The sequence below is a fragment of the Vicugna pacos genome, chromosome 29 (assembly GCF_048564905.1).
Source record: "Vicugna pacos chromosome 29, VicPac4, whole genome shotgun sequence".
Classification (NCBI taxonomy): domain Eukaryota; kingdom Metazoa; phylum Chordata; class Mammalia; order Artiodactyla; family Camelidae; genus Vicugna; species Vicugna pacos.
This window is the reverse complement of record NC_133015.1, coordinates 12158931-12183427: the sequence shown is the minus strand read 5'-3', so window position 1 is coordinate 12183427 and position 24497 is coordinate 12158931. Positions and strand designations below refer to the sequence as shown.

The following is a 24497-nucleotide window of genomic DNA, read 5'->3' as shown; positions in this document are numbered from 1 at the left end:
CAAGTGTCAGAAAACTGGGAAGGTTTTCAATACTATATGGAATCATCTCTTAAATTTAACCAAATAAAAAATTTCTGCTATTCAATCATATGGCAAGATGTCCTGAAGTTTCATATATCCTCAGAAAAAGAGAAAAAGCAAGGCTAAAAAGATCAAACACCAAGTGTTCATCAAACCTTTCAGTCATTAGTCTTTATTAACATGCAGGTATCATGTGCCACAAGATACACAGGTTTTCCTAATCTTTCAGCTCTATTTCAGTATTTTTAACTTAAGGTTACTTCTGGATCTAACATATAAAGTAACCTACTAAAATGGGTCAAAGTTAAATTTTATTCTAGCTATCACCTTGACCTTTAAGATCAACATTTAGGTTTATAACTGGCATTATTTGTCACCAAGTAGCAGAAGGTAATTCTTGTACTTGATAATCTTCTATACTAAAATATGTACCAGTATGTCTTAATAAGTTACTAAAATATATGCAATTAACATTTATATTTAATTGCTTTCAATAAGCTGGAAAGCACAATATAAGGTCTTCCAAGAGGAAAAATTACTTTTATAGATCTTGGTTGTTTATGGTTTTTGCAGGTTCCAGAAAAACTGGTCCATGTTAACCAGTCTTGAACTAAGCTGAAGACTTGAATTTATAGGCCCTATAATTACGCTTTGTTTTACTACTGATAGGACAACAATAAACCCAACTCTAGTGCTGCTTTTCCCATGCCTAAGCAGACATGCTCTGGCATAGCTCTCCAAAAATTTTTTGACTTATATAAAAGCTGAATGACTTTTTATAAGCTTGATTTCAGCAGAAGACCCAGATAATGGATATCGTATTTATTGGAACATACTTTAATTAATAGAAGATAATTAATATACTATATCAAAGTGCATTATAAGATTTGCACTGCATCTCTCCACGATTTTCATATTTTATAACATTTCAGTTCGATGGAGGAAGACTGGAATAGTTCAGAAAAGTCTTGCTCTTAGGATCTAGATAAAGTTCAGAGTGATTCTTTTAACATATTTAAATAACCAGAAGTGTAATCACAACAAGGGGACCATGTGAGAAGAATGAATATTGCAGAGGAAACTTCATAGTCAATGAAGTACAGGACTTTGGATTGGCTAAAATGCACAATGCACATGAAACCAAAGTCATGTAGTTTACGTGTTGACCATGTGGCTACAGTTCAAAAAGTCACTGCTCCAAAAGCTATACCTAGTAATTTTCCAAAATTGCTTTTAAATAAAGTTCTTAAATTGTAGCAATAAACAAAAAGACAAGATACACTTAAACAACACTGCAGTTTATCAAAAGACACATAAGAAATTTCAACTCTTATGTCTTTGACAGTTATAAAAATCAGTATTTTGGCTAAGTTATAAACATGTTTATAATGCAATTATTTGCATAACTCTAGTAATGCTAACGATGGCTATAAGATCAGAATAGGTTTTTAAAAAAAAATTACAAACATAAAAATACGTAGCCCCATTAATTACCTGTAGAACGTGTTCAAATTATGCCTAAATTTCCGCATTTACTATATCACCACTGCTCTAATATTAAAATTCACATCCAAAGGATAAGGCGAAACCACCTACGAATTGGCATATTTGTTTATTTCTCAATTTGTGAAAATGTCCTTAATTTGTTGATGTAGCAAACAAATTTCAACTCTGATTGCTATGCAAAAGAACAGAAGATAATCTGCTTTGCAATGAACTTTAAAGTTCAATTGCACACAGGCAACATGCTATATATGAAAAAATTACTAACTGAACTATAGGTATTAAATACTGAAAAAGTTAACAGTTTATTATAATTTATTTTATTTAACAATCTAGGAAGTTTGCAGCCATCAGCAGTTCCAGTGCAATTTCAGGTGCAATTGGGAATTCAGGAATTTCCGTGGAGCTGTTAGTATACCGAACCTTGTAGGTAAAATACATGCATACTTTTGATAGCACATGTGAAGGGATCTCTCTAAAATTGACTTCATTAGTTTCATTCTCAGCAAACTGACCTGTAAAAGAAAAGGAATATGTTTGCTATGGGCTGAACTGTGTTCCTCCAAAATTCATATGTTTAAGTCCTCACCCCCAGTACTTCAGAATGTGACTATGTTTGGAAATAGGTAATTAAGGCAAAGCAGGGTTATGATAGTGGGCCTCAATCCAGTATGACTGGCATCCTTATAAGGACAGGCAGTTAGGTTGTGGACACACAGAGGTAAGACAATGTGAAGACGCAGGGAAAAGACAGTCATCTCCAAGGCAAGCAGAGAGGCCTCAGAAGCAGCCAACCCTGACAACACCTTGATCTCACACTTCCACCTTCCAGAGTTGTAAGAAAATAAATTTCTGTTGTTTAAATCATCTAGTCAATGGTACTTTTTATGGCAGCCCTAGCAAACCAATAAAATGTGAAAAGGGAAAAAATCCAACTAGCATCAAACGATGTATCTAGCTCTGATTTCAGAGTAGAAACATAAAGAAATCTCATCGGCTACTTCCCTTTGTTTAATAAGTTCATAAACTGTTTTTAGTGATCTCCCAAAATTTCTTTAGCTATGTAAAGGTTATATAATTTAGCCCTTACCATAGGGAGAAGGTATTTTCTTGGCACTGTGTACTGAATATAAAAAGCAGGAAAATATACTTTCTGAGAATGTAGCATTTTAAAAGTTTTCTAGTAATTGTCCATTGGTTGACAATGAGTAGTTGCTAGCACCTAGAGTGGGGTCTTTCAGTACGACTTTTCACTAAAAACAAAAACAGGGCTCTTTAGAAAAATGGTTGTTGCCAGTATTGAGGAATAATGTACAATATGAACCTGAGAAATTTTGTTATTCAGAAAATACAGCTATCCAAGACTCAGAGCCATGTCAGAAGGACACAGGAGCCAACCTGATGTGCTCCCTCTGGCATCAAAATGGAGCAAATCTGAGCATCAGTAAGAATGACTGCACTGGACTGAAAAATCGTATCTAAAAAGTATAAATGCAAAAACACAAATAAAACACTCCTTACGACTGGAGGATGCTGGAGAACCAATTCATAACTCTGAAAAATTGTATGTGAAGGGAAAATAATCAAGCATTTATCTTTTTTTTCCTGTACAGACTGTATTTCAGGGAAACCCGAAAGTTCTTTAAAGGAGAATTCGAACTAATAAATGTAGAAGAAATTACAGAACTAGAAAACCCCTGTTTTGTAATTCCAACGGAAGTAAATTTCAGCAATTACTACAGTGAATGCTAAAACTATTATGTGAAAGTCTGACTAGGGAATTGCTCATGGACAAATCAGCTTAACCCTGAAACCCACCAATCAATCTTGATTGACATTGCTAAAATATGTGATACGATAGAAATATACTAGTACCGCCTATAAAGTATTCTTGTTAGAAAAATGAACTGGATTCTAATCAAGCCTCTAGGGTTCTAATTATGAGTGTAAAAGATGAAACATGACTTAGTCTAATCTGGATGTGGACAGTACACAAACAACTTTGTTTCTAGTAAAACTGATGGTCTGAAGAAAAGGGAAGTCACAGAGGACTATCATAGATGTTGCGAGTGAAATGACTTAATGTCAGGAATTTGCTTGAAATATTTCTTTAAAAAGGTGAGTGTAATAGACAAAACAAGATAAGCAAAATGTTGATAACAACTGAAGTTGGTCGATGGGTACATGGAGGTGTGTCATGCTCTTCTTGCCACTTCTGTGTATGTTCTAAAATCTCCGTATTAAAAAAAAAATAGAAAAGGAATTGCAAAGGATCCCAAATAGCCAAAACAATTTTGAAAAGGAGAAACAAACACAGGGGCCTTACACTTCCCAATTTCAAAACTTACTTCAAAGCTACAGTAATCAAAATAGTGCCATACTGGCTTAAGGACAGATATATAGATCAATGGAAGAGAACAGAGATAAACCTGCACGTATATGGTCAACTGATTATCAACAAGGACGCCAAGACTATTCAATGGAGGAAAGTATGGTCTTTTCAACAATGGTATTAGGATGTCCACATGCACAAGAATGAAGCTGATTCACACTATATACAAAAATTAACTTAAAATCAAAAGCATCAATGTTAAGAACTTAAGCCACAAACTATTAAGAAAACATAGGGGTAAATCTTCATGATATCGAATTTGGCAATGGAATTTCAGATAGTACTCCAAAAATCACAAACAAAGGGAAAACAGATAAACTGGATTTCATCAAAGTAAAAAGCTCTGTGCATCAAAAGACACTATCAAGAAAAAAGACAACCTACAGAATGGAGAAAATAATTCCAACTCATGTCTAGTGTCCAGAATTTACAAAGAACTCATTAACAGCAATAAAAAAGACAAGTCAATTAAAAAATAGGCAACAGAACAGAACAGATACTTCTCAAAAGATGTACAAATGACCAGCAAGCACTTTAAGATATTTTCAACATCATTAGGCATTTGGGAATTGCGAATCAAACGTACAAGGAGACATGTAGCACTTCACACCCACTAAGATGGCTAGAATTAGAAAAATGGAAAATGTGAATGAGTACGTGGAGAAACTGGAATCCTCATACATTGCTGGTAGGAATGTAAAATGGTTCAGCCACTGGGCAAACAGTTCAGCATCCTCCAGAAGTTAAACATAAAATGACTCTATGCTCCAGAAATTCCAATTCTCAAGAAAAAAATTTTTGAGGTAAACTGTTAAGAATAGACATTTGGGAGGCGGTAACATCTATAGATAAACTTTACATGTAACCAGGAGCACAGATCAACAATCAGAGTCCTTCTGTGGCGAAGAAATCGACCTTGGAAACTAATGTAGGGAAATGATCCCTCCGATTACAAAATAGTCAATTTGGTCTAATTGAAACTAGGGTAAATAACTGAAAACAGGAAACAGCAGAAACCACTTTTTTCAATGTAACATAATCATGCAATAAGTAATGTTAGAAAAGTTGCTGTCTCTCTTTCTTCTAATGTTATGAGTCATTTAATTCAATTTAAGAACATATTCATCAGACACTAAAAGTGAAGCTATATTAAGAGAAAATAAAGAAATGTACCTACCTGGGCCACTCAACATGGCTTTTATTGTTCCTGATGTTAGCGCATGTTCTCTTTTTACAATAAATTCATGACCATCCGAAGATATCAATTTGACATACATGGCATCAGGGCCTTCACAGCCACCATAGGTTTTCTCTTCTCCATCTAAAGTAAAGTAGGACAATGATTTTGAATTGCAAACTTTATTAAAAATAAACAGGCTTACCATAGCTAATATTTCAGTAACTCAGACCAGAAACATTTCTGGAGGGTAACAGCCACTAAGATTTTAAAGTTTTTGACTCCTTGTTTTATTATTCTCTAAATATTTTCCAATGTCAGAATAAACTCTACATTCAAGGATATTACTTTAGATGAATATTTACCAGTATTTTTCAATCAAGTATTAACAATTAGTAAACATAGCAGCACATTCAATTATGAAGACTAAAAAAAAATTCAAGTAGTAAGACTTTAATTCTACCATGCGAAATACTCATTTTAAAAAAAAGATGCATAGTGTGTTTTTGAAGACAATTGTTATATGCCACGTGAGATGAACTTCTGACAAGCCTCAAATTTTAAGCTAGAGCTTCCTTTATTCAGCATTTTACTCTTGATCCATAAAAACAATGATCAAAACATTTTACTGCCCAGTTTAAATTACTGCATGACTTAAGTAATGAATATAGACAAATACCAGTCTTTAAAAATTCAAAGTAGAGATGAGGAGACATTTTGTAGATGTTACTCTGCTACCCGCTACTCCCACTGCCACTACACTGGCTTCAGCCCCAGGAGCTCGCTCAACATAACTTTTGGGGGAGAGTACGTATTTCTGTATATCCATTTAACATCTTTTCTCATGTATATAACTTTACAATTTTGTATTGACAGGATTTTAATTTTTATGGTTACTGATATTTGAAAGAAAATATCTTAAGGCTTATTCTAAAAACTTAGGAAGCCTTAGAGAGAAGAATAGAGGATGAAGCTGAAGTACTGCTCAGTCACAAGAATCCACTTACAGACTTGCTAATAATTTAGAAGTCTCTAAAACTGAGATTAATATCAAAATCACCTATGTACTACTGCTGCCAAAAATATTTAATCTGAATCTAATCAGTAGGAAATACTCAGACAAATCTAAATTTAAGTGTCATGAAAAACCTCACTCCTAACCCCACCCAAGAATAGAACAGTTTAAAGGAGACAAAAGAGACAAATTAATGCAGTAAGTAATCCTTGATTGGATCCTAGATTTAAAATAATAAACCTCTGTAAAGAACACTATTGAAAAAACTGTGAAATTTTGCATATGGACTAAGGAGACACATGCTAAAGTACTTAGGTATGCAGTGTTACATGTACAACTAAATAAATCGTATAGAAAAAGCATATGTGTTCATGAGTGTATATGTAGGTTTATAAACACATACATATATACATACAGAAAAAGCAAATGTGGCAAAACGTTAATAATTGGTGAAGGGTATAGTGTATTATTCTAGCAATTTTTCATAATAAAAAGCTAGGGGACTCATAACAATGCAAGTAACTTCTAAATTATATGCAATTCAAGCATACAGATTTCTAGCAGTTTTTGCCAACCTCTGAGAACACAAAAATAATTATCAATTATTTAAATTTATAATTCTAGTATTTTCTGCAAGCTAAACCATTTTATATGTCTGTTGGGAAAGTTTCTAATTTCTTAAGGTACAATTATTCACTAGCAATCACAAATTAAACTTGGCACAATAAAGTTACTGATCTGCCTTTCAGAAATATGTAGTGAAACATAAGTTGTTGATTTAGACAACTAACATCAGTCTTCTCTATTTTCTTACATGCATTCAGTGACTTCAAAGGCCTATGTTTGAGAAGAAAAACCAGCTTCACCTAATTGAAGTACAAAATTACTTTTATACAACTTACCCATTATGTTCTTATGAAATTCTACTTTGCGTCCACAGGAACTTTAGCAGTTTCCTAAAAATATAACAAGATTAATGCCAGGATAACAGGTTTTCACCCATTATTATTTAATGTGTCCTTGGTGTTACAAGTGCAAGGACTCTCTCTGCTATGCAGAAGTTTCCCAACAACCATAGTATGGAACAGTCTCACGTTTCTGAACATCTGAGAAAAGACAATGACCTCCAGGACAGTAAACTCCAACTACAGGTCTGTTCCCCATACCCCTCCCCCTGCCCCCTTTTATGGTAACTATTCTGACAACAGTTTAAAAATACAGACATTATTACTTAGGTGCTGAACTGAACTTGAAGGAGATTCTTGGTCTTAATCATCTCTGTATACTGTATCAACTAGACACTAAGGCAAATGAATGACAACATGATAAATCCAAGGACATGAAGTAGCTTTCATGAGAATGAAAAAGATGAAGCCTGCCTTCTTCTTACGTAAGTGTGCACACCTGTAATACATTTTACTGTTCCATTCCTTCTGCAAAGAAGCTACTGAAATTCTGAGATTTAACAATGAAGTGGTAAAAAAATTATAATTTTTGAGAAAGTTTAAATTTTACAAATGAAATGATTGCTAAAGGTGAAGAGCTCATGTTTTCAATAATTTATACTTTAACAGGATTTCAAAGGAAGATTTTATTTATACCAATATTATTTTTATGTTATCAGGAAAACAGCATATCCATTACTAGCAACAATCTAAGGACCTAGTAAGCATAAACATTGCACTAAATGCCTTACATACATTATGTTATTTCAAAACAACACTTCCACAGGGGAATTACTATTCCCATTTTAGAGATGAGTAAACACTAAGAGGCTGCTACTTGCTCAAGACTTCTACAGCTTAAGTGGCAACATGAGAATTTAAACTTAGGTAGGTTTGCTTTGGAGCCCACATTCTCTTCCATTATTCTATACTGCCATGGTAATAAATTCTGGCTCCTGTTAAAACTTCTTTTCCACTACTGCTGAGGGGAGCTGATATAAATCCCTAGATAGTTATCTAAAATTTAAAAATAGTACTATGTCATTTTATGGTAATAATAGTAGGCGATTAAAAAATTTATCAGTCATTCTTACTTTCTTCTGTTCATATTGCTTTGTACTCATTCTTCTAAAAAACAAAAAAGGGAAAAATGCTAGAAAAGCTAAAAGAACAAGAATTTCAAATGCCTACTTTTCTCTGGAAAATCTCCAGAATGAAACATCTAGGATGTTTATTTAACTAGTAGTAGCTAAGCAACCACAAACAGTCACATCTTAGAAGGCCTTTGGGTAGCAACAGTTTTTGTACGGATTTCTTAATATAGTAAATCAATTCTATCATTTATACAAGAGTTACAGGTGGCAGGGGGAGGGAACTCCCCATCACTAACAAAAAAAGAGTAAATCAACATTAATAGTTAAGCGTAAATCCTGACTCCAAGATAGAAGTTAAAAATATTTGAAATATGATTAAATTTGAACTTAACCCACAAATAACCTATACAAATCTAAGTTTGGTGCTACAAAAATCTCAGGGTGAACAGTCGAACATCTACTCCATAACAGAGGTGAGTTCTGGAAATATGAATAAGGTAGGTAAAAGGAAGTGGTTGAATAGTGGGTTGAGAATAGTTCTAAGCAGAAGACATGAACAGAAGTCTGATGTCGTACTTTTAGTGTTATATATAAACATTGTTCTTTTAGTTTTTTTTTTTTTTTTGTAACAAATAGTTAGAAATTCTAGGTAGGTCTAGGGCCTACACTGAAATCAGTTTTTAACCTAGTACCATTGAACACCGAAAAGATCTTTGAAGAGCCCACTGCTCTTCTGATTTGAAATGTTACTTTTATCATATACTATATTACTACATGGATTTCTACACTGTATTCTGCTTTATCAATCTGTTTATACCTGACCAGTATCCCCCCTGTTTTAATTACAATAGTGTGATAAACATGTTTTGCTAATAAATGGCTGGGCCAGGCCCATTTTGTTATTACACATTTTGTGTGAGGTCTACTTTTAGGTATTTTACAGTTCCCATTATGAATGGGATCTGTTTTCCTATTATACTTTCTGAAAAGTTATTGTTGGTGTTTTAAAGAAAATCTTTTAAATTCGGTAGGTTGGTCTTATATTCCATCATCTTCACAGAACTCTTACTAGTTCTAATAGTTTTTTCAGTTGACTTGTCTAGATTATCTAAGTAAATGAGAACAAGTCTATTCTTTGTGTCTTTTTGCCTTTTTACAACTGGCTATTTACTTGGAGAAAAAATAAGGTTAGATGTCTAACTGACATCACTTACAAAAATACACTACAGAGGGAGGGTGGTACAGCTCAGTGGTAGAGCGTGTGCTTAGCATGCACAAGGTCCTAGGTTCAATCCCCAGTAACTCCATTAAAATAAATAAACCTAATTACCTCTTCCCCCAAAATAAAAATAAATAAATAAATAAATAAAACCACTACAGATTAAAGACCCAAATGTATATAAATATACATTAAAAAAAAAAAAAAAACAAACCCCACTGATCTCTGGAAAAATAGCAGAAGAAAAAACACAAATAGCTCATAGACCTGTATAAAAATGCTTAATCCCAATGATAAGGAAAACTAAAACTAAAACATTAAAACTTGCTAAGAATCAAGTTTTGGAGGTGAGGGGAAATAAGTGATACTAAATAAAAATAGTATATACTTACAAAATATTATGGGGTAGTGAAAAGGAAGAAGTTAAATCTATATATGTCATAACATGGAAATGGCACCAAGATAACTTAATTTTTTAAAAAGCAGATTAGAATGATACATAGTTTGATGCCATTTATGTAAAATAAGTGGCTTCTCACCTATTAATCTTGTATTTTCTGCAGAAAAACAAAATGCATAAAAATAACCCCAAACAGCCAAAGCAATCTTGAGAAAGAAGAACAGAGCTGGAAGTACCACACTCCCTGATTTCAAACTATACTATAAGCTACAGTAATCAAAACAATATGCAAAAACAATCACACAAATCAACAGAATAGAGAGCCCAGAAATGAGTCCATACTTACATGGTCAGTTAATCTCTGACAAAAGAGACAGATACACAATGGGAAAAAGACAACCTCCTCAACAAATGATGTTGGGAAAACTGGACTGATACATGCAAAAGAATCAAACTGGACTTTCTTACACTATACACAAAAATAAACTCAAAAATGGATTACATACTTAAATATAAGTCCTAAAATCATAAAACTCCTAGAAGAAAACACAGGCAGTACATTCTTAAATGATGGACTAAAAAAAATAAATATAAAATAAATCCTGACTTTGCTTCATCCCACTGCTAAGAATTCACCCGAATTGGCACCATGCATGCCTCACAGCCGTTTAACCAACTCCCTGCCTGCTCCTCTGATGGAACTACCCACCCAAATCCCACCCCTGGCCAAACCTGATTCTCCACCTAAGCTCAGGCCTCAACCACAGAGCTGAATTGACTGAAGAAAAAGTCGCAACCATTCTGACTGGTCTCATTTTAAATTTATGACCACACACTTTAGACAGGTACTTGGTGTTGTAGTGATCCTCTTACCTAGTAAACTGGCTTTCCTATCTGAGAAAATTTACAGCTTCTCCTAAACCTCCAACACCCCTCTCCTCCCTACCCTGACAACTTGACTTCACCAAGAAAACAGAAACAAATCACATTCACTGTCTTGTCTTTCCAATTTCATCCTACCTGCATCCATACACTAAACTATACTGTCCGCCTTCCTGTGTATTCAAAAGTTGTATAAAAATCATCCTTCCTATCCAAGGCCAACATTCCCACTTAAGCTCAGTGATCCAAGGACTTTGTCCTGCCACTATTCCCAAAACATCAAAATACTGTAACATCATCACTACCATCCTCTTCTCCATAACCCAAACTGATCAGACTTTTGGCCCACTAGTCCATTCAAAGCGCTCCTGTCAAATTTCAACTATTTTACTTGGTCGTTTGGTCAATTTTTAACCCTCATCTTACTCTTAGGGTTTTAAGTTGACTACGCCTTCTTTCCTAATACCCCTAGTATTACAGCTGCCACACCCTCCTGGCTTTTCTGCTTCCATGACAGTTTGTTCCTCTGACCAGAGTGCTCTCCCCTCTTCTCTGTTAATAATCTTGATATCCTCTGGTCCATAGTTTTAAATAACATCTATAAAATATGACTCCAGGATTAGCTCCCTAGCCTGACTTCTCCCCTGAGCAACAGTAGTGAACAGCCTACTTGCCTACTGTAAATACTCTGAGCTGTGTAACATTTATCAAACTCAGCACATCCCACACAGAACTCCTGCTTTGTTCCTCAGAAGGGCACCCTCCCCAGTCTTCCTCATTTCAGTAAACGGTACTACTGTTCACCCAGATGCTCGGGCAAAACAGTTGATTCCTCAAAATTTTTTTATCCTGGGGTGAAGGCTAAGACCCATTCATTTGGCTCCGTCTTCAAATTATATTCCAAGTAAGACCACTTCTCACTAACTTCCAACTCTTCACCTCTAGTTCAAGTTATGATATCTCAACTGAACTACTATAAGCCTCTTTAGGGGCTGGTTTCTCCATTTTCCTCCAACTCGTTCAGTTTGCCACTCAGCAACTAGTCATCAAAAACATAAACTTGATGTCACTCCCCTGCACAAAATCCTCTAATGGCTTCTCATTTACAGACAGAATATGGACTAGAAAGTTCCATCTTATTTAGTCCTTGCTAACCACTCTGATCTCATCTCCTGTCACTCTTCCTTCATTATGCTCCAGCCATACTGGCCTTCTAAGTATCGTAATAGGTCAAATTCATTCCTCCCTTAAGGTCAATTTGCAGTTACTGCTATCTTATAAACTTTTCCTTCAGATCTTCATGATTTTGGTCTCCAGGCAAAACATCAACTCCTCAGGGAGGCAGGTGCACCTTGATCACTTCCCTCTTAAAATTAGACACTTCCCTCCTAGTTACTCTAACTTAATCTAACTCTAATTTTGCTGTATTAGCTTCACATTTATCACCACCTGAAACTATCTTTGCTTACTTAATGTATAGCTTCCTTCCTCAAGCTCCACAAAGGTAGGCCTCGTATAGTGCCTGGAATATAAAAGATGCTCAATACATATGTGAGTGAATGGCACTACTGTTTTCTTAATCATCAAGGCTTGAAATTTCAAGTGTCACTAGGTAGGCCTTTTCTGATCATATTTAATAATGAAACAGTAAACATTTAGGACAGGTTAGCTAAAATGCATTAACACATATCACTGTAAATACAAAGATCCAGATTATTTTCTAGTACTGAGAAATCTACCCAAAAAACCCGAAGAAGAGATTAGTAAGATATAACTAAATATTACTATGGAACTGGATATATAGGGTTGACTAACTTCTGACTACAAACTATTGCCTAATTATATTACAGAATTACCATAAGGTAATGAAAGTGCCATCTTCCACTTTGAATACATATATATGTGTGTGTACATATAAATATACATATGTAGGAATGGTAGATAGTTATTAGGTAAATCTCATACTTAAGTGAAAAAAGGACAGTCACTTAAAAATATTCGGGGATCAAAAAGGATATTTGGCGGTTTGAAAAAGAGGTCTTAAAACCAAAGGATTTCGGTTGTTTTCTACAGTGAAGGCGATGCAGAGTAGAAATGCTCGCACTAATAAATAACTCCATAGGTAAACTAAAAAGGTTTTAGTTCCAGAAGAGAAACTTAATGGCCACTGTACTTGACATGAGATACCTCCTTTGAAATGAGACTGGGAGGCAGACGCAGGGCAGCCCCAAACCATTAAGCCGGGCAGGATCACCCAACAAGTTGACCAGGAGGTAAACTTCTTGGAGACCTGCAGCTGGAAAGAGCGAGGGCCCTCTCCTACGACTAGGGGCTCACTCCAAGAAAAGGACGAATCGGAGTGCACCCGGGGAAAGCAAAAAGGAAAAGCGACAAGGCTGCCATGCTTCCTAACTCCACCCTCCCCGCGCTTAGCCCCAAGAAGGCCCAATCTCGCAAGCCGCCGCCCCTCCTTCCACCCTTTTCTAAGCCCACCGAGCGGCGCCAGGAAAGGTCCGGCCACCCTCCTCTCCCCTCCCCCAAACCAGGAGCTGAAGAGGCCGGGAGAGGTGAAGAGCTTCCGTTCCTTCCCCGCCCAAATGGGAAGGGGTGGGAAGTGGGGTTGCGAGCGCGCCCAGTACGAGCCTCCCTCGTCCCCCCCTCCGCGAACCCGGAGCTCCGTTCCCACCCCAGCTCCATTCCCATCCCAGACTCACTCGTCAGCCCCGCAGCCACCGCAGCCACCGCACCGGGTCCCAGGCGCACCGCTACAGCCCCTACACCAGGGCCACCCCCCCACCCCCAGCTGCCTGCCGCCGTGGGTTCCGGGGCAGTGGGAGGGGAATCACTTCCGCTGGGTCACGGACGTTTTCTACGAAGCGCGGGAGATTAGTACCTAGTGAGGCGGAGTCGCAGTGAGTCCGTCGCCTGCCGGCGTCTACAGGAAGTGCGCAGCGCCCCCTCCCCTTTCCCTCAGGCCAGCCTGCGAGGGCGGCGGTCCCTGGCGAGTCTCAACCAATCCTATTCTGAGTCTTCTGATTCCCAGCATGCAGCGCCAACCCTGATCTGATTTCCTCCGGGACAGCATCCTCAAAGAGGTGGTGGTGGGTGGTGGGGGGTAGTTATGAAGCAGCACTGCATCCTGGGGTTTGTAGTTTCTATGGCGGGTACTGGGTACTGTCGTGTTTCGCTGAGGCAGCACTGCATCCTGGGATTTGTAGTTTCTCACCCTGAGCCTTAAGATCCTGGTAATTGGGGAGACTGTCCCTGCCTTTCGTTTTGGGGTACGCTTGGAGGTGGGAGAATATCTGTAGAGGGAAGACTGAAAAGTGGGAGTGCAGTTTCTATGCTAACAGGATCGTGCTGTTTATGAATGCCCTTCTGTCTTTTGTGAAAAGTTGCAGAGCTTGTTGAAGAGCATCTCAGTTGCTCGAGAAATAGGCTGGCCTCATTTCCTCTGTTCCCGGTAACTTTAAGTGTTTACTGAAAACAACCCCCACCCCCCAACCTGGGGCCTTTCCTCCACCTCCCATCCCCCTTCTAGCCACCGGGTTGTTCAGGTGCTGGATTCTGAAATCATTCATAGAAATTCCTGCCACCAGTACTTAATTCTCACACCATCTTTGTCTTTCCACGCCCCCTCTGTCCCCCCTTCCTCTCTCTCCCGCTCCCTCGCCGGCTCTTTCTCTCTCTCCCCACAATCTCCCTATCCTCTTTTCAGATCTTACCTCCACTTAAAATGGGATTATGTCCTGATAAGCCCATCAAAGTTGAAAATATTAAGTAGAAATGCATTTAATAGACTAACCTACTCAACATAGTTTAGCCTTAGCCTACTTAGAACGTGCTCAGAACCCTTAACACTAGACTGCAGTTGGGCAAGAATCAACTAACACGAAGCTTATTTTATAATGCAGTGTAGATTATCTTGTGTAATTTATTGATTACTGCACTGAAAGTGAAAAACATAATGGTCCTTCAGTGTATTGGTTGTTTCCCCTTCTGATTGACTGGCTGAATGGGAGCTTCAACATTGGGAGAGAGTCTCATACTGCATATTGGTAGCCCAGGAAAAGATCAAAATTCAAAATTGTGTAGGGTTTCCATTGAATGTGTATAGCTTTCCCATTATGGTAAAGTCAAAAAATTGTTAAGTCAAGCCATCCTAAGTCGGAACTGCCTTTACTTGCTTTCAAATGCTGAAATTCAGGCACTCTTCCAGGAAGGGTGAAACAGCTAAATAAAGTTCACCCTCTGTTTACCGGGCTGTGGCACGAAAGGAATGTAAGGCCAAGACTCTCACCGCTGCAAGTTGCTCAACTAGGACTGTTGTGTAACAACAGTCCACAAAAGGAAAACAGATACAGGCGATACAAAGTTTGACTTAATTAATGACTTTTGCCTGATAGATATTTTAGTTGATTTGGCATATAAAAGGTATTACTTTTTACAGATTGTCCTGGGTTAATTTTTCAAAGCCTCTGCAAAAAATTTAAACAAAACCTTTTGGTTATAATAGCTCAGAATAAATTTTGGTGGAGAGGAGAGGCAATGGGGTGAAAAGAGGCGGCGGTGGGCTCATTTTCAACTTCCCCCTTTCCTTGTTGCATTATCACCTTCTAAAAGGATCACTATGTTAGTTGCCTAGAGGATGATAGAATTTTCCAGGTGAAGATACCGAGGTTAGCTAATGCCAGATTTAGGGCTAGAATCTAGTTGAGGACTATTATTTTCTTTTGTGCAAATTTTTATTTAAAAATTTTATTTATTTATGTAATCAATATAATACATGCTTATAAAATGCAGAAATTACAGATAACTTTGTTTTTCTATGCACTTTTACATAGATCATACTGTGTATATCGTTCTTTATACTATTTATTTTCCAACTTAACAAACCTCAATAACCCACACCTCTGTAACCAAAATCTCAAGAAGTATCATTTTTAATGTCTGTGTAGAATTACATTGTTCAACTGTACCATGATTCACTTAAGTATTTCCTTAAATCTTGGATATTGACTTTATTACCATTTTAAAATCATTATAAGTAATACTGTGTTCAGTATCTACAGAAATCTTTGACCATGTTTCTGTTTCTTTAGAATATGAACATTTTTAAAGATCTTGTTATCTATTAACAAATTCTTTTCCCAAAAGATTCTCCTAGTATTTGCTCCAAACCAGTAATGTATGAAGAAGATTTAGTGTTCTTATCAAAATAGTACCTCTACCAAAAAATTTCTTTTCTTTTTTTCCATCATGCCATTATGACCTTAAGCTCAACTTAATGGAGGGAAAGGGGACTAGTGGATTGGGAGGGAAGACAACTAAAAAACAAACAAAAATTACATACAGTAATGGTGTCCATATATTCTACAAGTGATACCCAGTTTCATTTTCGCCATCAGCCTCCATCTTTAAAGGGAAATTCCTAGATGATGTGAATGGGGAATCAAGGTTTAATTTATAAACAGCCTTAGTATCATTCTAAAATCCCATTCAAGTAGTTTATATTCAACAAATGTCTCTAAATTACTAGAACTACGAAATCTATTTAACCATGAATAACAATTCCATATAAATCAATAGCACAGAGTTTTCAGAATGAGATCTCATTTTAGCTATTTAGAAACCTTGATAAGTAGACCAAATGTTAATATTTTCATTTGCTTTCAGTTTCCATAGGAAGAAACCAAGCTGAACAGAAGATAAAAATTCAGATTCTCTCAACATATTGTAGAAGTAATCATACAAGGAGGCCATTAGACTGAGATGGCTCTGATGCCTTGGTAAAGCAACCAAACCCTAAGCTGGACTTAATTCCTGTAAACGCCTCCAGGGTAGGAACAACTAACCACAAACAGCCAACTAGATTTTCTCAAATAATGCAACAGCATAAGCTATAACCAATCAAATAATATACTTGTTTTGCATGTGCATCTTCTCTATAAAAACCTTGCCCTAGATCTTGTCAGTGGAGTACTCCTAACCACTCCCAGTTTGGTGCCTGATTCGAATAAATTTTTGCTCAAATGAACTAAAAATTTTTAACATGCCTCACTTTATGTTTTTAAAAATATTAAAGGAAAACAGTTTACATGAACAGAAAAATTTAAATACATATCAGTATATAAGAATGTATAATTTATGTTTGTAATATGAATTATACTAAAACAAGAATTTTTAACAGTGGAAGATAACTTTAAGAAATTGAAGTTATCCATAAAGAAGTAGCATAATTTTATCCTGGATACTCAGAAAAAGACAGGATTTGGAGTTGCGATGGTAATACTATTTTAGACTATTAGTTTGCTCCTCTCCTGTGTAAATAACATTTTGAGTAAAAACATAATTCTGAAATAGTAAACAAAAGTGTGTCTTTACTAGTTGGGTGCTCATCCTTCAGACTCAGCTGAACCTGAAGCCTCTGTACAGTATAAGGCGAAAAAAATTGTTGTTTCTTGGATTTCTGTAACATTTTGTAAGTTGGTATATTTCAGTTATACTACAGCATTATATTTTAGCTTATTTTTAGGTGTTTCCTTCACTATGTAAGCACTGTGGATTTCCAATTTCATTCCTTACCTTTGTATCCGCTGCTTCCAACTTAGTCCTGGCAATAGGTGAGGCGCTCGATACCTCTTTAACGAATAATGAACGAATGCGTATATGAATCAGAATGTCTGAAGACAAATTTGACAACTATCAACATTATATGAATGAATTCCCTTTATGTTCTACCAACCCATTGGTTGGATTAAATTAACCATTCATTTTTGTTCAAACGTAAAATGTATTATTCCTCTGTGCCAATAGGTTAGAATGATTTTCCGCAAAGAAAATAGTTTTTCGGGGCCTAGAAGATGATGCCCAGGAGAATGAAAGATTTAACCCCGGCTTCCAGGCTTTGTGCTTCGCGCATGGCTTCTCCCCTCTGTCCTCCCACACTGTTACAAAGAGCTGCAGACTCAGACGAGAGCAAACGCGCGCGCTGGGCGTCTGCCGATCCCCGCAGCGATGCTCGGGAGGGGCTCAGAGCCTAAGCGGCAAGGAACGCACGCCCCTGGGCAGGTTGCGAGCGGGCTGCACATCTGCGCACGCGCGGGCGGCCTAGGCGGCCCGCCGGCCTTCTGGGGGCGGCGCGTGCGCCGCTCGTCCCGGCCGCGGTCTACTGAGGAGCCTCAGGGTGTCTCGCTACTGCCGCAGTGTGGTCCCTCGTTCCTTATCACGCGCGGGATGCTGCTCCTGGCGTTGGGCGGTCCGTGGGCGGCCGGACTGCGGCTCGCGGGGAAGAAGACGGCGCCGTGGGCGGCCACCGCGCTTCGAGGCCCCAGGGCGGCCCTCTCGTGGGCGGCCTCCTGTAGCGGCTTCTCGGGTCCGATTGGCGGCTGGGGCGCGGGGCTGCGGGGAGTCGCGCCGCTTCTCCCGCGTCCCGTGCGAGTGCAGGTCGGCCGTCCGAGGGCTTGCGGACTGGAGTAAGGGTTGGGGGCGGGAGTGGCATCCGGCCTGGGGAGCCCGTGCTCTCAGGCAGCTCCTCCTGGCCTGCCTGGCGCCTCTAGTGCGGAAGGAGCCTTTTGCGGGGCCCGCAGGGGGAGCAGGCCTCGGCCTTCGGAGCAGGCGGCTGGTCCTGGGGTGCACAGCACCCGAGAGTCCAGCGGTGCCCGCTGGAAAGTGGTTATTTTTTGGGCAGTTTCGGTCACTCTACAAGTGGTTGCAAATCCAGCAGGTTTGTGAGGAGTTGCTGATTTTCTTTTCTATCCTTGAGCGGAAGCTCGGAATGGTTAATTTGCGACGAAATTAGAGGCATCACGTGGAGATTGACTCTGAAAGAACTCAGAGAACCTGATTTTGAATTTGTTATTTTTTTTTTATTAAGTGGCTCTATTTTTAGGAATTACTTTGCTCCCTGGAAAAAGGGGGTGGACATGTTAATCCTTCTCATTTTAAATCTGAATAAATTGTCTTCTAATCCTGCCCCATAAAACATCAGGATTATCAAACGTGGTTGAAATTTGGAAGAAAGGCCAACACAGGAATTGGAATCTAATTAAATGTCAGCATAAAGGAATTAGGGATTCCTTTTACATTTTGAAGAGTGTGTGTTGTGAAAGTCATTTTCAGAGGTTCGGGGAACTCTTCTTGTGAAATTTGAAGTAGGATTTCAAGTAAAATATTTTTTTTACGAGGAACAAGGGATGGATACAAGGCCTTTGAGGAAAGAGCCATTCTTTTTAAAAAATACTAGCTATAGTATAAATATTTTAGAAATATTAAAAACGGTCAGGACTTCAAACAATCTGAACTTGCAGTGGTTTACTTAATTTTTTTTTGACGGTCAAGCGAGAGTGACGTGGAATAAAAGAAACTGTCCCATTAGCTTTTACTTGTTTAAAGCCAATTTATCTAAAAAGCTGCTAGCTGGGATGCAAACCTGGGTCTTCCAACTCCAGTTCAGCGCGTGTCCATTTGAGAATTAAGGAAACCCATTCTGTTACTCAGTTTTAATTTTTTTTTTAGCTCTGTAAATTATTTGGGAGAATTCTTTAAATCACCCCATGTGATAAGTTCTCTTTTAGTGTTAATTATATTATTAAAAATAAAAAAAGTTAAAAGTTGATCTAAAATGCAATTTATTATATAGTCACCATATAATGGTCTCTGTTCTAATAGGTACCTGTTTGTTGGCATGGATGTGTTCGATGTTTACAAACACAACATGAAAAAGCAGAAGATGGAAGGCTGATTTATACTGGGAATCTGGCCCGAACAGTATTTGGTGGGTAATCGGAAGTGAGGAAATTTCCCCCCCTTTTTTTTGCCTTTTATTGTAAAAAACGGTTATTAGCATGTAGCGTTTATTATTTTAGCACCTTGTAATTATAACACATAAGGAAAAAATACAATTTTTTTTCTTGTGGCCTGTTGAGAGAAGATTTAGAGGCTGAGACCTTTGCATTTTTAGGAGATTTTTATAAGGTTTTTTGAAGACTCTTATGACTGATCTTATACCTGGGCACTAAAGATTTCGTCACCTCTCGGGATGTTTAGTAACAAAACAACTGAAAGTGTCTATTTATGTAATGTTTGTGGATATCCAGAGAAAAAGTGTGGACGAGTACCTGTTAAGAATTATTTTGGGCAAGTTAGACACTTCTCTCTATTTTTAAGTTTGGCAGTTAAAATGAGTATGTAGTACCTTTATAATTCAAAAATATATTAATTTTATATTTTTAGGTCATTTTAGAGTTTTCAGCAAACATGTTTGTTTAGTGGCTTTTCCAGGTGGGAGGGAGTTATCATAGAGACTGTATACAATAGCTAATAAGTTTAATGCTCTTTCTTTAGATCGTAATTCAGTATTTAGTGTGGAATAATTCAGTAGGAAAGGTCAGAAGAATTTAGATATGTGATTTAGTCAAGTTCTGGAGGTTGTATTTCATTTTAATAATCCTTAAAAATAAGTATAACCTGAAATATCTGGAGGACTACTTTATAGTTAAGTTGGCCACAAGATTTCAGCGCCCCATTTGTGTGTGTGTTTTTGATCATGTTGGTGTCAACTGATCGTCTAAAATTTACTCTGGAAATCTGTAAGTTCTCAACTTTATGGCATTAAAATAGACCGTGTTTAAAATACAATTTAAGCTATTTAAAACTTTCTGGGAGTAAGGGCTGATTATAATCACTATTCAGTGGAGTTCTGAAGTTACTGGAATAATCATTCTTGGATGGTAGAAATTTCTTCAGGAGTCAATACACAAGTGGCCATTGAGCCTGAGTCACACCTCTGGCTTGGGATACCTGGACTGATGTTACTGAGATGTGTTAACAGTGACCCTCATTGTTCCCTTTCTGAACACAGACACCATTCCTTCAGACGAAGGGAAGGCTTATTTGTTTCACGTTTCCACTTGACTTCATGCTGGAAAGAAGAGAATGTAAATAGGAACTAATTTTGGTGTGGGTAGGATGTAACGTTTGTGGAAGAGCATAGCTCTCCATGGTATTCAGATGTCTAGAATTGTAACTTGTAGAATTAAATCTTTGAGTTCTTTCAATATTATGATAATAGAAAGTCGCTCTATGTATTTATCAGGGATTAATTTTTTTGTATGTAGAAAATGAGGGAGAAACATTTTTTCCATGTAAAACTGAGTGAGAGACCATTAACATAGAGGTACCGTTTCTGTAGATTCTTTAAACTACCAGATGGCTCCAGTTTAAGGACATTTGAAGGGCCTTTTAGTTGACAGTTCTTGTTAATTTTGCAACAAGTAATTACTCATGTCATGGTATTCCCATTTTAAGATGAGTAGAATTTGAATACAAAGAGGTGTGAGTGAAGGGCATCCCGGCTGTGGAAGTAGTATGAGCAAAGGCATCAAGATGGAAAAGCCCAGAATATGTTTAGAAAATAGCAATTACTTCAGTCCAAGCAAAATAAAGTGTGTGTGCATATTAGTTTCCTAGGGCTCTTGTGTTAAATTTCCACCAACTTGGTGGCTTAAAACAGTAAAAATTCATTCTCATAGTTCTGAAGCCTGGAAGTCTGAAATCAAGGGGTTGGCACAGCTATGCTCTCTGAAGCCTCTAGGAAAGAATTCTTCCTTGCCTCTTCCAGCTTCTGGTGGCTCCCAACAGTCCTTTGTGTTCCTTGGCTTGTAGCTGCAGAACTCGTCTCTGCCTTCTGCTTCACACGGCCTTCTCTGTGTCTCTGTTTGTCCTGTTCTGTCCCTTTAAGGATATTCTCATTGAGTGTAGAGCCCACCCTAATCCAGTATGACCTTATCTCAACTTTTAGTTGTCTGCAAAGACCCTGTTTCCAAATAAGGTCGCATTCTGAGGTTCTGGCTGGACGTAAATTTGGGGAGGACACTATTTAACCCACTTCAGTGTAGCAGAAGTAATGGGGGAAAAAGAGGTAGTTGGACGGGCTGAGGAGGCTTTTATATAGAAGGCAGCCTGGTCCCCATTTATCCCATGTGTACCACTGTTAACAGCAAATACCTGTGGGAGGAAAGAAGGAATTACTTTTTAAATTGCTGATGCAAGAGAATTAAGCCTTCAGCCAACAGCAGTGTATGAGAGTGTCTGCTTTGTTATTGCCTCACCAACAGAGTATGATGTCAAACTTTTGGTTTTGCCAGTTTAGGGGAAAAACTCTCACTGGTTTTAATTGCATGTTTCTCATGATCGGGGTGTAGCATCAGTTCATCTGTTGAAGTTCATTTTGTTTCCTCGGACTGTCTGCTTATATTCTCTTGCATGTTTGTATATTAGGTTGTTATCTTTTTCTTCACATACACTAGAAACCTTTTATATATTGAGGATATTAACCCTTTGTGATGTAAGTTGCAAATATTTTTTCTCATTTGCCTCCTTTACTCTGTTTATGGTATTTATGTCCATGTATGTTTTAAAAATCAGATTTGTTAGTTTTTCCCCTTGATTGCCTCTGTATTTTGAGTCACAATTAGAAGAGTTTTCCCATTCTCAGGTTATAAGGGACTTCATGGATGTTTTCTTCTTATACCTCTCAGGATTATTTGGAATTTCCCTGATTTATAGTATGGGAAGTAGACTGAATTTTATCTTTTCCATTTGGCCATCCAGTTGTCCCAACACCACTAGTTTCAGAGTGTATCTTTATTTGATGCTAAATTTCCATATGCAGTTGGTTGGTTACTAAATTTTCCATTTTGTTCCATTAATCTGTTTACTTGTGCACCAGAACCACACTATATTAATTATAACTCTAGGTTTTAGTATCAACCCTTCCCTTTTTTTTTCCGCTTCCTTTGTTTTTCCAAATTTACTTTATAATCGACTTGTCTACTAGGATCTCAACTCATCTGTTTTCCAAACAGATGGTATTTGATCATGTTAAACGTACACATTCAAACTAAGAAAAGTTACATTTTTAAGTCATTTATTTATTGTGGTAAAATACACATAATGTAAAATACCATTTTGACCTTTTTAAAGTATATAGTCCAGAAGTCATTGACTTTTAATCTTTCTAATGTGATAGGTAAAAATATCTCACTTGAATGTCTTTCCTTGGTAAAGGAGTTGAATACCTTTCCTATATGTTTCTTAATCACTGGTGTTATTTTTTTTTTTTTTGGTAATTTGCTGTTTTAATCCCAGGCACCTTGATAAAGTTAGCCCCATATTTGAACATTTTGTGTTAGATCTGTGGAAGGGATTGTTAATAGAGTTTTATTTCATAATCTGCTGACTGAACTAACTTTCATGGTATTCATAAGGATCTTTGAGTAATACTAAATCTTTTATTGGGAACTGAGGTAGAAGCCAGTCAGCCCGAAAGCAGATTTCTCACCTGGAGAGGCAGTGCATTTTAGTGGCCAGCAGCCTGGACTGTAGCATCAGATTGCCTGGGCTTGCAACCCAACACAGCCACTAGGTAGTTCTGTGACATTGAGCAAGTGCCTCATTTTTCTCGTCTCTTAAATGGACAGATCATAATGATAATTACATCTCTCTCTCTATGGGACTTTTTTGTAGATTTTATGAATAAAACATGTGAAGTGCTTAAAGCAGAAACTGGAATATAATAAGCACTATATATGTGTTTTGATTTTGTTTGTTGTTGTTTTGTTTGATGACGATATGGTAGAAAGGTAGAAGAATTAATTGGATTGTTTCTTATATAAGTTGAAGGTATTAATTCTCGCCTATTTTCCCCCCATTTAGGTGTGAAATGTTTCTCTTACTCTACAAGTGTGATCAGCCTTGCATTTCTCCCGTACATTTTTGCACAAAATAATATTACATTTGGAAGTGTGCCTTTGCAAATCTTATTCTACGGCATCATAGGAAGCTTTACCGTGATCACTCCAGTACTACTTCACTTTATTACCAAAGGCTATGTCATTCGGTTGTACCATGAGGCCACAACAGACACTTACAAAGCCATTACTTACAATGTGGTGCTTTTAGAAACAAGCACAGTGTTTCACCAAAATGATGTGAGGATTCCCAACAGTGCACATGTGTTTACCACATTTTATGCCAAAACAAAATCTTTGTTAGTTAATCCAGCACTCTTTCCAAACCCTGAAGACTATAACCACCTCATGGGTTATGACAAACCATTCACTTTTGATATGGAAGAAGCCACTGAAAAGAAACAGCTTAAAGAAGAGAAATGAGCCTGTTGTTTTTATGTTTGTGCTTAAATGTGATGTATGTTCCAATGCATAATAATAAAATTGCTTTTGCTTTTGATTTATGTTAGTGACTGTTAAAAAATAATCTGAAATTGTATCAAAAAGAACTTTAACTTTTCAGAGAATTATGTTCCTTTATAATAAAATAAGTTATGTTTGAAAAACAAGACGTGATATTCTACCATTCTTGTTTTTAAAAAGTGTGAAAATAGATGTATTTGCTGACATACACTTTTATACTTTTATATTGTGAGTGTGGTTGCCTCTCAGCTGGGGATTGGATGTAAGAAGCAAATGGGAGAGTTATTTTTCCTCTGTGTTTGGATTTTCCTAAGGATATAGACATTACCTTTTCCCACATTGAAAACTCTTTAAAAGTTCACAAATTATGGAAAGCAGTGTTAATCTGCTTCCTTTGGTTCAGAACACAGGCTTTTGTTTAACTTCTCTGGTTGCCCATAGTAAGGATTTCCATTAGAGTGTGTGTCCAGTAGAGTGTGGTTAGCTGTTGGAGAAAGAAATGGTGACCTATGTTGTGTCGTCTTCAGTGGTCCCATTTGTCCCTCCACGTCCACTCTGGTACACCCTGTCACAGTAGAAAAATCGTCTGTACTGAATAGGTGGATAGTACGTTTTGTAAAGTAGCAGTCTCTGAGC

General features: G+C 37.5%; 2 protein-coding genes across 3 annotated transcripts; one reads left to right on the top strand and one right to left on the bottom strand.

Annotated features, from left to right (window-relative positions):
* Positions 1-1821: 1821 nt before the first annotated feature.
* On the bottom strand, positions 1822-13645 carry ELOC (elongin C). Of its 2 annotated transcripts, none has more exons than XM_006202407.4 (4): positions 13541-13645; positions 7011-7064; positions 5094-5237; positions 1822-2039 (listed from the first exon to the last, which is right to left on the bottom strand). In XM_006202407.4, exons 2-4 carry the CDS (start codon positions 7012-7014, stop codon positions 1849-1851), a joined length of 339 nt encoding a protein of 112 aa, XP_006202469.1. In that variant the 5' UTR covers positions 7015-7064; positions 13541-13645; the 3' UTR covers positions 1822-1848. The 2 variants fall into 2 exon arrangements, with proteins under 2 accessions (XP_006202469.1, XP_006202468.1); XM_006202406.4 differs by having other exon boundaries at positions 13362-13542.
* A 4114-nt stretch (positions 13646-17759) lies between these two features.
* On the top strand, positions 17760-24007 carry TMEM70 (transmembrane protein 70). Its single transcript, XM_006202405.4, has 3 exons — positions 17760-18093; positions 19318-19423; positions 23365-24007. Exons 1-3 carry the CDS (start codon positions 17884-17886, stop codon positions 23820-23822), a joined length of 774 nt encoding a protein of 257 aa, XP_006202467.2. The 5' UTR covers positions 17760-17883; the 3' UTR covers positions 23823-24007.
* The last annotated feature ends 490 nt before the right edge of the window (positions 24008-24497 follow it).

Excerpts from the sequence above, each read along its gene's own strand:
- ELOC (XM_006202407.4), bottom strand. Across the intron at positions 2,040-5,093 it reads AGCCATGTTGAGTGGCCCAG|GTCAGTTTGCTGAGAATGAA; the intron begins GTAGGTACATTT and ends TTTCTTTTACAG.
- TMEM70 (XM_006202405.4), top strand. The coding sequence starts at position 17,884 with ATGCTGCTCCTGGCGTTGGGCGGTCCGTGGGCGGCCGGACTGCGGCTC. Across the intron at positions 18,094-19,317 it reads CGCGTCCCGTGCGAGTGCAG|GTACCTGTTTGTTGGCATGG; the intron begins GTCGGCCGTCCG and ends CTGTTCTAATAG. Across the intron at positions 19,424-23,364 it reads TCTGGCCCGAACAGTATTTG|GTGTGAAATGTTTCTCTTAC; the intron begins GTGGGTAATCGG and ends CCCCCCATTTAG.